Source organism: Syngnathoides biaculeatus, chromosome 12 (genome assembly GCF_019802595.1).
Source record: "Syngnathoides biaculeatus isolate LvHL_M chromosome 12, ASM1980259v1, whole genome shotgun sequence".
NCBI lineage: Eukaryota > Metazoa > Chordata > Actinopteri > Syngnathiformes > Syngnathidae > Syngnathoides > Syngnathoides biaculeatus.
In genome coordinates, this window is record NC_084651.1 from 23,113,844 (window position 1) to 23,129,610 (window position 15,767).

The 15,767-nt window shown below is 40.2% G+C and overlaps 1 protein-coding gene across 11 annotated transcripts in view; it reads right to left on the reverse strand.

The window, feature by feature from the left end:
* Window positions 1–15,767, reverse strand: part of LOC133509539 (heparan sulfate glucosamine 3-O-sulfotransferase 1-like) — a 56,583-nt gene continuing 40,816 nt past the window's right edge. For 4 of the 11 annotated variants that reach the window (XM_061836650.1, XM_061836648.1, XM_061836651.1 and 1 more), the window contains one exon: window positions 12,936–14,325. In XM_061836650.1, the coding sequence (XP_061692634.1) occupies window positions 13,242–14,150 (909 nt within the window). In that variant the 5' untranslated portion in view covers window positions 14,151–14,325 and the 3' untranslated portion in view covers window positions 12,936–13,241. Of the gene's footprint in view, window positions 2,360–7,916; window positions 9,118–9,231; window positions 9,372–10,081; window positions 10,203–12,935; window positions 14,326–15,767 lie in introns of those variants that run through there. The other 7 variants (XR_009797365.1, XR_009797363.1, XR_009797368.1 and 4 more) reach the window with 5 other exon arrangements.

Below are 15,767 nucleotides of genomic sequence, written 5' to 3' on the forward strand. Positions count from 1 at the left end.
TAAATTGACCTTTTTTTTATTAATTCAAAAACAGATTCAACAGTTCAATGTTTCTTTTATCATTAATGTGTCCTTGGTTACAATTACAATCTGACATTGTTCGTTCTCTTTTTTTAGCAGATGCACCAAAGTGTTAACTGACTGAAATTGTGCAAAACTATTCACGCTAACTCCTGAAACCTATTACAGCTGTCTTTTAAATGATGTGCGTTGTGTTTGTGAAGATAAAAAGAACGTCTTTGTCAGGATTTAGTAACAGAAACTTCTCCTCCAGGTCAGCAGTAGTTGCCGGCCTGTGCATGTGTACACGGAGTTTGCATCTTCATTTTATAGGCGTAAAGTGCACAAAAGTGTAAATTAATTCAGATGAGTGATGTGGTGGAGTGGGGGTCTCACCTGTGCATGTCATGATTGGAACACCCAAAACTAATATAAAATTGCAGATATTCACCACTAAGGCTATCAGTGGAGACGGTTATATGATGTCATAAAAGAAAACCCTGAAAATTGTGCTTCCTTTGTTGAGTGAACACTTTGAGGATGTGCAGTCTAATTAAAGCATCCGGTTCCAAGACCACTAATTATTATTTGCATATACAGAGCATTATTTTCTGACCACTTAGCGCCGATAAAAAGACGACGCAAACACCGTGTACACTCGTATAGGTAGAGCTGGTTCTTCATTCTAGTTGTCTCTCTATTTCCACAGAATCAGCTTATCAGTGTTTGGAGGTCTTGGAGGACCAACGATCAAAGGACAGGCAGGCCAATGTTGGCAGGAAGAGTGGACCGCACAACTGAAATGAAATATTCATGTTTTTTTTTTTCAGGGGGTAAAGCTCACAGAGGATGCAGCATCTCTGAGATTGATTGTTTGGATAGAAAGTGAAAAAACATGTTTTTACACAGCAAAAGGATTGCATTCATCTTGCTGAGGTGCCCTTTCCAGACAAAACATTTGGCGATAGCATAAACAAATTACAAGTAATTTTTAATCTCTCTATTAAAGTAAGATCTTTTTTTAAGTTAATAGTTTTGATTGGGGATGTTCGGTAGTGTGTTGAACTATTTCTCTACAGAAACATGTTTCTAATATTATGATTTTAGAAACAGCTATCAGTGTGCTGCAGTGCAGCTCAAATACCACTGCGAATTATAATTATAATTATAAATTAACATGTGGCTGTGGATCCAGTGAATATCAAAATAGGAGAACCCTTATTTATAACACGTATTGTATTTAATGCTTTGTTTGTTGTTTTAAAACAAGATGTTTTGAAACATTTTCATGTCTCCTAAGATCTGAGGGCAGGGTTGAATGTTTAAATAGCAGCGAATGGATTCAAGAGAGCAAACGCACAGACTCACTTAGTTCTGTAAAAGCCTTTGCCGACATTTTTTTATTCCTGCAATCAGAGCATACCAATCGCTTCTTTGCAAATTAAAACAGCTTCAAGGAGAAACTCTCCCCAGTAGTAATAACAACGTTTTCTTTGACTAGATTTTTTTGTGAGAAGTTGGCCAGCTACAGTATGCCCCTTTGTCCTCATTGTTCTCACTCCCAAGGGTTGATAAAGTCAAAATATGTAAAAACTGGAGGATACATTAATTGTATTTGCTGGCAGGCACGTGCACACAGTGTAGACCCAAAGTGGTGCTCATGCATTTCCTGTTTGTTCTTGATGAAAAAAACTGCCTTTGCATATAGCTTCCCTTCACCAGCTGTATTATTGACTGTGTTGTGTGTGTTAACAGACATTGATATGTAAACTAAATATATACCACTGTTTTTTCTTGATAATATGAACAATTTTGAGAATGGGTGACCTTTTTGGCTTGAGCATCTGCCATCAAGAATGTCTATGCACATGGCTCTGTGTTCATTATACAGTTATGTTGTATGTTATTGAGAGATGCTGAATATAGCAATTTCAAATTAATTCTGGCCACTATACAACTTCTGTCAGGGCCATGTTGTATGGATTAGAGATGGTGGCATTGAAGAAACAACAGGAAGCAGAACTGGAGGTAGCAGAAATGAAGATGCTGAGGTTCTCGCTTGGAGTGAACAGGCTGGATAAGATTAGAAATGAGCACATTAGAGGGACAGCCAAAGTTGAATGTTTTAGAGACAATTTTAGAGAGAGCAGACTTGGATGGTTTGGACATGTTCAGAAACGAAAGTGAGTATATTGGTAAAAGGGTGCTGAGTATGGGAGCTGCCAGGCAAAATAGCGAGAGGAAGACCAAAGAAAAGGCTGATGGATGTTGTGAGGGAGGAGATGAGGACAATGGGTGTTAGAGAAGAAGATGCACGAGGTAGGCTTGGATGGAAAAACATGACACGCTGTGGCAACCCCTAAAGGAAAAAGAAGAAGGACAAGATTTCATGAAAAATACTAGGATTTCCAAATTAATTGACAAAAGTCTTTTTACAAAGCCAAAGACACATCCATCCATTCGTCCATCCATTTTCCAAGCCGCGTATCCTCACAAGGGTCATGGGAGAGCTGGCGCTGATCCCAGATAACTTCGGGCAGGAGGCGGGGTACACCCTGAACTGGTTGCCAGCCAATCGCAGAGAACATGGAGACAGACAATCGTCACACTCACAATCACACTTAGGGGCAATTTGGAGTATCCAATTAATGTTGCATGTTTTGGGGATGTGGGAGGAAATTGGAGTGCTGGAGTCTGAACATCAAGGCATGATAATCTGCAGATACAATTGAAGCATGCCTCTATTTTATGAAAAATAAAATGATGACAAATAAGAAGTGCGCACATAGTCATAGGAAAAATGTTTAATGTGCTTTTTTATACTTTCAATTGAATTACTTACAAATACAATGTTAAAACTGAATGAATTCATATATTTTTTTCTATTGGTGCAAAGTGCAAAAAAGCTACTTCACAGATTGCGAGAAATATTGAAAGAAAGCCCATGTAGCCATATATGAGTCGAGTTAATCTATTTTAAAAATAGAAAATCACGTTAAAGTATGTCACTTACCAAGGAAGGTAATTGGAACCTCTTATCTATTGCAGCTGCATTTTGAGATAAAGAAAGGGGTAATGATCTTTTTCTATAATGCCCAATAACGAAGCAATTCAAGCAAACTGAATATAAATAAATGTGAGTCTCATCATGGATTTTACATTTAGGTTGTACTTTAAAAATCCTCCTTTCATTTAACACTGCTGAAGTGATAACACACCCAATTCTCTTCATGCTCACCAGGGAATGTCATAATGCATTCAAAAGGCATTGTGGTAAAAAAAAAAAAAAAAAAAAAAAAAAAAACTTTACTCTTGGGAGCTGAGAAGACAGTTCAATCATGTCTAAATACCTGAAATGTGAAAGATTTATTTATTTAAAGTAAATGGGATTCACCCATCCATTCATTTTCTGAGCCGCATATCCTCACGAGGGTCGCGGGAGTGCTGTAGTCTATCCTATCTGTCATCAGGCAGAAGGTGGGAACATCCTGAACTGGTTACCAGCCAATCGCGGGGCACATGGTAACAGACAAAAGTCACACTCACAATCACACCTTGAGGCAGTTTAGAGTGTCCAAATAATGTCCCATGTTTTTGGGATGTGGGAGGAAACTGGAGTGCCCGGAGAAAACCCACGGATGCAGTCAATCATTGAAGCGCGACTTAGGATATCAAGGTGCCAAGTGCACATGTTGACACCCTTATGCATGTTATTTGTTATGAACAATCCAGGATGAGCACAGAAATGCAATAACAGAATACCCCACATGTTCTGATTGGGGTGGTAGGTGGGGGTGGGGTGTTCCTTTCAATCACATCCTTCCAGGTCTCACTGTTACTGCTCACATGAGCATCGAAGTTCCCAACGAGAATGATGGAGTCCCCAGTGGGAGCACTCTCTAACACCCACTCTAAGAAGCGAAACATGATGGTCATTCTCAATCGGAGTGGAGCCCCATGCAAGATATCACCTCGTGGGGTCTCAATGTTCCTTAGAAAGGTGAGGAATCAGCCCAGGACTACAAGGCATTACTTGGTCAATGACCTGAAATGAGCTGGGACCACCGTTTCCAAGGTGACTGTTGGTAATACACTAAGACGTCATGGTTTGAAATCATGCATGGTGCGGTAGGTTCACCTGCTTAAACCAGCACATGTCAAGGCCCGTCTCAAGTTTGCGAATGGCCATTTGGATGATAGAGAGGAGTCATGGGAGAAAGTTTTGTGGTCAGATGAGACCAAAATGAAACTTTTTGGTCATCATTCCATTAACCGTGTTTGGATGAAGATGAATGATAAGTTCTATCCCATCCCTACTGTGAAGCATGGGGCTGGTAGCATCATGCTTTGGGGGTGTTTTTCTGCACATGGGACAGGACGAATCCACTGTGTTAAGGAAAGGATGACCGCAGCCATGTATTGTGAGATTTTGTTTCTCAGTGACAGCCCAGAAACCTGTTTGATCTAGAGACGACCTGTGTGGAGGAGTGGCCCAAAATCCCTCCTGCATTGTGTGCAAACCTGGTGAACAAATACAAGAAACGTTTGACCTCTGTAATAGCAAACAAAGGCTACTGTACCAAATATTTACATTGGTTTTCTCAGGTATTCAAATACTTATTTGCAGTTGTATCACACAAATACATCGTTAAAAAAATCATACATTGTGATTTCTGGATTCTTTTTTTTAGATTATCTCTCTCACTGTGGACATGCACCTACGATGAAAATTTCAGACCCCTCCTTGATTTCTAAGTGGGAGAACTTGCAATATAGCAGGGTGTTCAAATACTTATTTTCTTCACTGTATATATACACCTGCTCGGCGCCTCTTACTGTGGGCAACTCCAGTGTAAAAGAGGCTCCAACCCTTCTCAAAAGATACCAGAGCCCAAACAGAACTTCTCGACCTCACACACCAGGCTGGGCTCCTTCCCTGGCAGAGATAACCCATTCCACATCCTTACAACCAGCTTCTGTAGCTGGGATCAGATTGCCAAGGTAGTGAGCCCATTGGAATGTGGACCCATGTTACCCTTTCGGGCTATGGCCAGCTGAGACCCATGGGTGCAGGGCCGGCCACCAGGCGCTCATCCTAGAGCCCCACCTCTAGGCCTGGCTCCAGAAGGGGGCCCTGGTGACCTGCCTCGGCCAAGGGAAACCTCAACCCATTCAAGTGTTTCATCATTGTCGTTTCACTGTGCTTTGTTCGGCCCCCACACCTAGGACCTGTCTGCCATGTGTGACCATGTGTGATCATTGGAACACACGAATCCTTCCGCTACAGTAAAGTGACGGCTTCCAGGAGGGACCAAAGTAATTGGAATGGAAAAAAAGATTCTTCTTGCTCGACTTCTCTTGACTTAAATTTCGCCTTTTGGTGGTTGGATTCGCACACTTCTAAGTGCTGCTTGTTCTTGTGAAGACTTCAGGGAGTGTGAGTTGATGTCGTCAATTCCACTGAAGTCTCATTTCAACACAACTTAATCCATCTTTTCTAACAGAAGAAACTCATATTGGCTGTTATGAAGTGAAGTAGCAATAGCAGCGTGAGTCACATGCTTCATTTGGCACCAAAAATAAATGTCATTAAGGTTAACAGCCATAGTTACAACATGGAAGATCTGCAACGATAGAAATCAAGCAGTGGTGATAGATGACATTCTGAATTATAAGACTGGTTGTGAACTGGAGCGAAGCAGCCATGAAAAAGTCCAGAAGATGAAGATGAATGAACAAAAGATGTGCCAAGCAGAATCTAACATGAGCCAGAAACCCATCATACGGGAAAAAAAAAGTGATGCAAAAAGACTGACTGACTTGAAGTGATATATTGTCGCTTTCGCAAGCTCCCTCTTGGCCTTTTCTGCAATGTCTGGAAATAGCAAAATGTGACACTGGTGTCCTGTGGGCCAAGATTGCTATAAATGAGATCCTCGCTGCCATGCCTGTGCACTCACACCTTTGCTGTTGTTTGGCTGTGGAGGAATCAGAGCGGGGACTCTGGGCTTTACTGTATACTCAAAGGAACTAAGATTTCATATTCCACAGCGAAATGGATTCAGTCACAGTTCTGCCGGCACTTGATTTGAATAGACATGAGCTGCCAGGGAGGATTGAGGGATAGAGGAAGATGGGAAAGTGAAGCGACTGAGCCCTTAAGAACAGACACCATGTCTCTGTGTGCTCTATCAACACTCACATACACAGACTAACTGCATGTGTGGGCATAATACTGTATAAAAAGGTAAGTAGGTAAATAAGTAAGTAAGTATGCAAGTAACGAAGTAAAAAGGTAAATAAATTCATTTACTGGCCTTTGTGGACTTCAATGACAGCTTAGTGGTGAAACAAACTATTTTCAGGTTTTTGTTTGGCAGTTTCATTGTTATGAGAAAATTATGATAAATTACCATTACAATTACATGAATTTATGTTTTAATATCACTCTATTGTGATGATACAATATTTTACTATTCACTCTATAGAACTTAATGAGATAACAAAGTTAAATACGATAACAATAACAATAATAGTGAGGTGCGGGACGGTGATGCAGCTAGAAAGTGTTGGCCTCACAGTTCTGAGGATCCGGGTTCAATCCCAGCCCTCCCTGTGTGGAGTTTGCATGTTCTCCTCGTGCCTACGTGGGTTTTCTCCAGACACTCCGGTTTCCTCCCACATCCCCAAAACATGCAACATTAATTGGACACTCTAAATTGCCCCAAGGTGAGTGGGGGTGTTTGTCTCTATGTGCCCTGCGATCGGCTGGCAACCGGTCCGGGGTGTTTCTCGCCTCTTGCCCTTTGCCAGCGAGGATGGCCTCCAGCACTCCCGCGACCCTTGTGAGGATAAGCGGCAAAAAAATGGATGGATAGATAGTAATGAGAGCTGTATCCAAGTTAAAGACAATCATGTTCTGTTTTGATAAATTTATTGATGTTTTTTGATGAAGAGGCCATCATTAGCAATTCAACTCTTCTCAACTGTTTGCAAACTGTGAAAACGTGTAGATAAAACTGAGTGTTTGAATTAATGACCTAAAAAAATTGACAGCTTGGTTTACTTTAGTTCAAACAAAATTGACTATGTTTAAGATTAGCCTCAAGGCTAGATAGTGGTTAGCATGGTGGGTCATTCAGCTCAACAAAGATTCCTTTGTAATGCATTACTGACATCATGACAGATGCATGACAGTCACACCCACATTGAAAAAGCACACTTTATGAGCCCCAGACCCTTCAGAAACTTGGGGTTATTGGTGGAATGTGCCGTTCGATACAATATGGCAGATGTATTGATGTATTTCTGCCAAAAGGCAGCACTTTCATAAGTAAAGGTACAGAAAATGAAGCTCCCTCTGAGTCCCGCAATCTCGGGGCGCGGTGAGAGGACTGAGTTTCTGAATGCACACAGACACCAAGACGAAGTTAGGATTGGTCCAAGACTTTATGACGTCATGACAGGAACCAATATTTTAGACTACAAAATACTATGATGAAAGCTTCTGTGATCTCTTACACAGATGCTATTCTGAGCTATGTGTGAAAGATTCCAGTGCTGGACCTTCATCAACCTTGTTATTTGACTGTATTTTCAAATAAATTCTAAAATTTTTCATCTGGCTTTAATCACAAAAGAATCTTCTCAACCGGAATAAAACAAATCAGGAATAGAGGTCTGCACGGTCATTAGGCTAAACCTCAGTCGTGACCTGTCATTGTTCCTGTTTTTTTTTTTTTTTTTTTATTTTTTTTACAACCAGTGTATTGATAATCAGCTTAATATATTATTTGATAAATTTATTTTACGTAAGAGTACTGAACAAAAATGTAAAGCGTGAACATTGAGTTCCATACTTACTGTATGTACAGTATGTAATCTATTTTAAACCTTTGTTAAGCATGATTACTTACCTTCATTGCAGTGGTAAGAACAAAAACAGCTGTATGGACCAGGTATCTGGAGATCAGCCTTGCTGATTTGTCAAAAGCCACAATCTTTGTTTTATCCTTGACAATTATTCAGTCTTCTCTCCTGATTTAAAACAGGTGCTGATAAATGGTGGAAGAAGACTTTGTCCCTCCCACCTTTACCGTTGCAGCCAAAAAGTGCACACAAATTCCCCCTTTTCCAACAGTGAGTGTCAGATTTCCATCCATCAATTTTCTTAGCTGCTTATCCTCACGAAGGTCGCGGGGAGTGCTGGAGCCTATCCCAGCTGTCAACGAGTAGGAGGCAGGGTACACCCTGAACTGGTTGCCAGCCAATCGCAGGGCACACAGAGACAAACAGCTCCATTCACAATCACACCTAGAGGCAATTTAGAGTGTCCAATAATTGTTGCATGTTTTGGGGATGTGGGAGGAAACCAGAGAAAACCCACGCAGGCATGGGGACAACATGCCACATAGGCGAGTCCAGGAATGAACCTGGGACCTCAGATCTGTGACTCCAACGCTCTAACCAGTTGCACCACCAAGCTGCCCCCTTTCAAGGTAACTCATTGAAATGTTTCAAAAACTACTCTGAGGTCTTCAACAGCTGTGCACAGCACTACAGATCAGTGAGCCCATAAACCAACGTGAGAGTTACCAGCCTGACTGCTTCATCTATAAAAGATGTTTGAAAGTAAATTATGCTCTGGGAACATTCCATAGCTGGAGGCCCCAATATAAAAACACCCAGAGCACGAAATTGGGAAAGTCAACACTGGCGGATGCACACTTTGGGGATAAAAATTATTAATTGTTGTTATTCCGTTGATCAAGAGTTTTTTTAAACCTCAAATGTGCACAAAATAATTTAAATCTTGCTCTTTGAAAAGTGTTTGTGGAATGTTTAATGCATTGTATTTTCAATAATCCGTGTAGGACCTCCTCTCTCGCCATATGATGTGCACTTTTTTCATCTTTCAGGCATTTACTGGACCATGTATCATTAATTTTCATGATCATATCATAATTCTCACGAAACAATTGTGTTTAAAAAAAAAATATATATATATATATTTTAGGTAGCTAGCTCACAATCACTCATTTGAACAAGGGTGCTTTGTTAACCTTCCAGACTCCCCCACCTCAATCTCTGCAAAACAGCAACCGCTGTGTCACAAGCCTGGAAAAACAACAACATCAGATTATAGAAGTGCAACATTGTACAACCCCCATCACATTGTTTTCAATGCCATCTCAACCACTCCTCTACTTTTGCTAATATCCTTTTCATCACCTCGAAGGATTAATCAGAGACTTTCATAATGCTCCGCAAATAAGATGGTATGTCTTATTCTCCTCCCTTGGGCCGAATGCTGCGACAGCCTTCCTCCCGTTGAGTGCCATGGGACGTCATCAAACATACACCCTCTGTACCTGAGGCAATATAATAAAGAGCAAGAGACAAATGAATTATTTGTTCATCACAAAGGAAGACAAAACATTGGGATACATACAATGTTTGGGATGGATTGGAATCAATATCATGACATAAACAAACGCGCAATGTGTTGCAAATAAGTCAGCACGGGTCGATCAAGGCTTACTGAAGATTATATTCTGTTTAGCAAGCAGAGAGTTTCCCTTGAGCTTTGATGCAGTAAAGTACTGCATCAATCACGATCCAGGCAGATCATTAGTGGTTCTGAGAATGACAAGACCTGCAAAAAGATCTACTGCAGATTGCTTTGGTTCACCTTTCAAAACTTTATTAACACTTGTGAATGGCATTTATCAGAGACACGCAGTGACATGGGTCTTGATCAGTTGTGGCAGCCTGTCAGTATTGGCGCCTTTAAATGACATTCAGTGTGTCTGTCCCAAAGCAGATAGATAGATAGATAGATAGATAGATGTTACGTCCCATCTGAACGAGAGGTAGGACCCAAATGCAGGAACTCGGAAGACGCAAGGTAGTTCAAGAAGAGACACGTTTATTGTATGCCGAGATCGGGGATCGAGCAGGCAGTCCGGTGCAGCAGCGGTTGTTGGGGCGTCGGGCGAAAAGAGCAGATGAGTGGGCAGGCAGGAGTTGGTACACGGGAGAACAATCAACGCAGGCAGAAGTGTCAAGGAATCAGGCTTACAAGGTTGGTCAGAGAACGGACGAAGGTCGGTACACACAGGTTCAGTCAGGAATACGAGGGTGCTGGAACGGGACATAAAGCTCAACGAACTGCGGCTGACCAGTTGTCACTGGGTCCTAAATATACGGGGGATGATCAGCCCGCATGAGGCACAGGTGTGTGCCTCCCAATTAGCACACCCGCACAGCTTGTGCTGGAGCGGCAGGATCATGACAATAGATAGATAGATAGATAGATAGATAGATAGATAGATAGATAGATAGATAGATAGATAGATAGATAGATAGATAGATAGATAGATAGATAGATAGATAGATAGATAGATAGATAGATAGATAGATAGATAGATAGATAGATAGATAGATAGATAGATATACTATATACGGGATATTTGTTTCCCATGTTCTCGCAAATTGTGTGAAACGGCACTTCTTTAAATCCTTACTGTCAATGCTGAACTGCTCAACTGGAATACCCTCAGGGGAAAAAAAGATTATGGGATCTATTTTGCTTTGATTGTGTGATATTTGCTCAGTCAGACAAAAAGATATCAGCCCGAGTCACTCCATACATACACTGCTATAAGTGTTTTGCCTTTTAGTACAAAAAGGGATCTTGGAAAGATTACATTACTTCATTTCTCTCACTGTCCTGCGGTTCCAAGTTATTCTGGTGCGCAAGTGCCCCCTGGTGAGCAAAAAGGAGACCTCACTGTGCTGTTTTTTTTTTTTTTTTTTCTTGGTCATCAAATAGAACAGAACGCAGCGTATTGGTGTCCGGTGTATTGGGGCCAGGGGGCTTGTTGGTGGTAGGGGTGGGGGGAGAAATTCACAGGCAATCCACCGCCAAACGAGGTATTGCATGCGTTGTCATTTTTTTTAGAATAATATTTTATGTGGTAATCTGTTTCTTCAAGTAAGAGTGAAATCAAGATTTTAAAAAATGTTAATTTATGTTTGGTATGTATGTTTTTTGTGTGTGTGAGAACAGAGAAGAGCGAGAGTGATGGAGACAGAGTGAGAGAGAGAGAGAGAGAGAGAGAGAGAAAGTCCACACAATTTTTGGCAAGGCAATTCAAGACCTGGACTAGTGTAGTATTTCTTAAAGTGTGGTACCAGTACTGGTTGGTATACAGGCAATTTTAAGTGAAATCCATTTCAGTTGAATGAACTAGTTTTTCGTTTTTTCCCCCCTACATTTAATTTATATTTCAATGCTACAGTGACATACAGTACAACAATATGTAGTCTCCCTTGAAAGAATTAAAACTCATTCTTATCTTTAATAATAAAAAAAGCTATAATGCTTCTGCAGTATTATGTTGGTTATAATAGTTGTACTTGGAGAGCTAAATATATGGATGTATTTTTTCAGGCTGTTTTTCGGTTTAAAGAGTTTTAGAAACACTGGACTAGTGCATTAATTTTTAACAGAAAACTTTTCAAATAAGCATTTGTAAAACATCAGAATGTGGCACAATGTGCTAAGCTATTAGTGCCCCTGTAGGTTGCGCTCTGATGCCAACACCGAGTTAAATTATGCACTTGTCTTATAATTACTATATTATTATTACAGCACTCACAGCTGTTTGCGTTCATGCTCGCATTGTGTTTTATACAGACAAGCTTGGGGGCTTGGCTATTAAACCTATCACAAAGTGATTAGTATAGAATTCTCTAAAATATCTCAGTAAAATGAATACATTAGATTCAGGATAACATATATAGTACAGTATTTAACCAATGTCATCTGTAATCTGTCAAAAATAAATCATCCTGCTTCATTAAATCTTCACAGTAAACGACCCAATCAATTTCAGTTGGATTTATAAATGTTACCATCTTGAGAAGAAACAAGAAATTTTGAATTGTATTCAACTTTTTACCCAAAAGGGAAAAGACTCATTGTGCCAACACAAATAATTTTTTCCCCAGAAATAATATTATCCTTTTTTACCAACACTAATTTTGTAAATAATGGATAAAATCTATATTTATATTTTAGCATTAAGGTATAAATAATAAAAGCTTACTACATTAACTGAATGTCTTGTGTTATTTGCTCTTAGTTTGTTTTTTCTTTGCTATTCCAAGGTGCCACCGATTGACAGACAAATTCCTTGTGTGTTGTTACACACTTGGCCAATAAAGATGATTCTCATTCTGATTCTGACATAATGCTGTATTAACCATTAGAGAAAACAGTTCTTAGGTGATTGCCATTACCATTATTTTGGAGCAGCTGTGGCATAAAATGTTTGTGGTGGTCTAATAAATTTGTTCAGCACTAAAAACACCATACCTGTGCCCATATAGTGAACAGCTATACACATTTCACTCGATGTAGTTATGACAATTGGACTTGGAGACAGGAAAAAGACCACATTTTTATCAGCTCCCAGTAGAATCACAGCCTTGACTGCTGTTCAAAATGTAATCAATGAAAGAAACATGACACATTTTGTGCATATCATTGCACAATGCTTCAGGGAAATCTGCGATCTAAATATGATTCTGGAAAGTGAGGTGTACAGGAAAAAAAAAACATTACACATATAGAGTAAGGTTTGCAAATGTTTTCCAGGCATTCTTCAACATTGAGCAGAAGTGAAATGCAAGGAAAGCTCTTGGGATCTGAACATGCTGATTTGGATCTAACTGATTCAGCTGTGGGCACAGGCTACCTTCGATGTCCAAAACCATTAGTGATTCCTGTACTACTAAACCTGTGCTCCAGGGTACCCATTTCTTTGTATTAATGTCTATTTTCTACAACAGAAACACCTCGACAAAAACAGAAGGCCTAGTTACAAAGAAATCTTGAGAGCGAGACACAGGGCACACTGGCATGCCAAAAACATTTAAAGGAACAATTTATTATCAAGAACAACAATATCAAACAAGACAGCGATAGGAAAAGAAAACAGCTTAAGTTCATTTGATCAGTTATGTGCTTGCAGTAAAGAGAAAATGTTAAAACTTGAAGATTCTTCCATTTTGCCTTTTTGTGTAAAAGCAGTTCAGATCGAGTCTGCAGAAACTAGAGAAGACAAGGCTAGAAATTGAGAGACTTCAAATATCAGTCCTTTAAAGTGCTTTATGTCCCATTTCAACCTTCTCACAAAACTGCCTCCTTTGAGTACTATTTACGTACTGGTTTATTATTGCCAGTTAAAGGTCCGCTTCACCAGCCTGAAGAAGGTTCTGTTGTGCTCCTGCAGATAAGAACGGAGTTGTTGGAGTACCGTACTGTTGACCACAGGGTGTGGCCGGCCCTTCGACTCGTGCAGACATCGCTCCCGACCGTCACTTCGAATACAATAAAACCCCTTTGTCTGGTTGAAGTAGAAGTTGGAGGACACTATCCTGGGTGGCAAGTTGAGGAATCGCTCCACTTTTTTAAGTTCTGGCAAGGGGTCATGAATAAGCAAATTCCCATCAACTATATGAATCTGTTCCAGCGGGAAATGACGGAGCCAGTTGCGCATGTGGATGTCATAGAGGGACCTCTGAATGGCCTTGTAACGAGTATTCAGGGCACCGTTTCGCACCAGAAGGTCCTCGATGGCTTGAACTGGCTTGTGGTTTTCCAGGCGGTTGAAATACACCTGGGTGTAGTCTGAGATGACTCGCTCGGCAGGGTCGCGTAAGATCAGGAGCAGCTTTATGGATGAGTTCATCGCACAAATGCGTTCGGGTGCAAGAGTCGATGTGAAGTAGCCCGGGGTCTTCTCAACTGTTATCTGGTGAGGGTATGAGAAGGGCATCAGCTCACGGTACCATTGTAAACCTTTGGAATAGTTCTCATCCCAGTCAAAGAAATGCACCTCAGTTGCAGCAGCAGCAACCTCGGGGTGGATGTCAAGCATTTCCAGCAGGGCTCTTGTGCCTCCCTTGCGTACTCCAATTATAATGCTGTGTGGGGGTCTTTTGCTTGTCCCTGGTGGAGGAGACAAGGATCCATCTTCATTGCTGTTAAGGTCTATTCTGTTCAAACTAACATCTGCCTGAGGTGGGGCAGCAAAAGCTTGGAGAACAAAAAAAAAGGCAGAAGCCAAGAAGCACACCATGGTGACAGAAAATAATGATAGAGAGACAGAACAAGGAACAGGAACTTCTGATTTAGCTGTAAACCAGAGATGCCTCTCCGGGCTCAGTGGTAACAAGACCAGTGGAAAGTGTGGGCTTTGTCGGCCATGGATTTTTAACAGCAGGAGAAGAAATTATTGGCAGTCCAGAGCACATCTGTAAAGTAAAAAAGGAGAGAGAAAAAAGAAAGGCTTTTAGATTTGAGGTATGCAGTGTGGGATAAATGTCTGCATTACATGGAAATGGCACCCTCCTCATCCCCCTGGAAACACAATACAGCCCTAAATACAATCCCCGACTCCTGGAAGTACATCTCTTGAAAAGATATCTCTTCATCTTTCTATGACACTCTTTCATCATTCTTCATCCAGTCTTCTTTCTCTTCTCACTGTATCAAGTCATTTTCTATTGATTCTTTAATTTCTCTGGCTGAAAAAGCAATGTGGCTCGTTAGGAAACATAAGTGAAGTATGCAAGTATGGCTGAAGGTTAGTAGGCCTCCTGAATGCTTTGTCTTCCTTTACCAGGCGAGAATCCATACTACAATCAATAAATGTACTGTCCCCCTTAGATTGCCTTCATATCAATGCGCTGACATCTACAGTATAAAGACAGATTTAGTGCAGGAAATCAGATGCATTCCCACTTGTAGGTGACTTTGATTTCCTATAAATGCCAAGAAAGATTCAATTGCAGGGCGTGAGACCTCAGCCAACACGATGAGCTTTTGATTTCTGGCATTAAATCAGATTCATTATTCTACTATAATTATTTTGTGAACAGACATTTACAAATGTCCACCGTATTCTTGTATCTGATATTTTCTTGCTTCAATCAAAGTATGTGAAACATGTTAGTTCTAGAAAAAAATACACATGCACAAAAGAAGAAACTGTTTATATTATTTTAAAATTCATTCACAAAACAAGGTATTTTTTCAGAAGGCATCTTGAGGAAAAAAAGTCAGCAGAGTTGTTATTTGCACAGTGCTAGTCAAAACAAAGGAGCCCAGCTTCCAAAACAAAGCAGCAAAGGTCTTGCTGAAGTCATTTTCACAAAGCTTGTGCCTGCATGGGAACACACTTCCACAAACATCTGCACATCTTTATTGTTTAATGTTAAATAGATTATTAGAGTGTACAAATGTTTTGGTTTTTAGCGTTCATGCTGAAGTTTAAGTTAAAAGGTGTTAGTTCAAACTACTGCATTGCTTCAAAACTATGAAATGGTGTAAATTACTAAAATGATAACAGCATTGTGACGCAGTTATCAAAAGGAAGAAAGTAATGTTCTTCCAAGGAAATCAGTACACAGCCAAGGAAGATCAGAACATGGGCAGTACATTTTAAATTCAGTTTGAAATTTCAATATATTTTAAAATTGTGATTTTTTTTTTTAGCAAACAAAGATCCTCTCCATTTTTGTATTTTATTTTTATTTGTATTTTTAAATCCAACAGTTATCAGCAGGAGCTGTGCTAATACATTAAAAAAAGAAATTAAATTAATCCAGATGAAATTAAGAGACCAGTGCAAAATGATCAATTCCTCTGATTTTGCTGTTCATGATTTTGATTTTGTTGTTCTTATGGTTGAGAA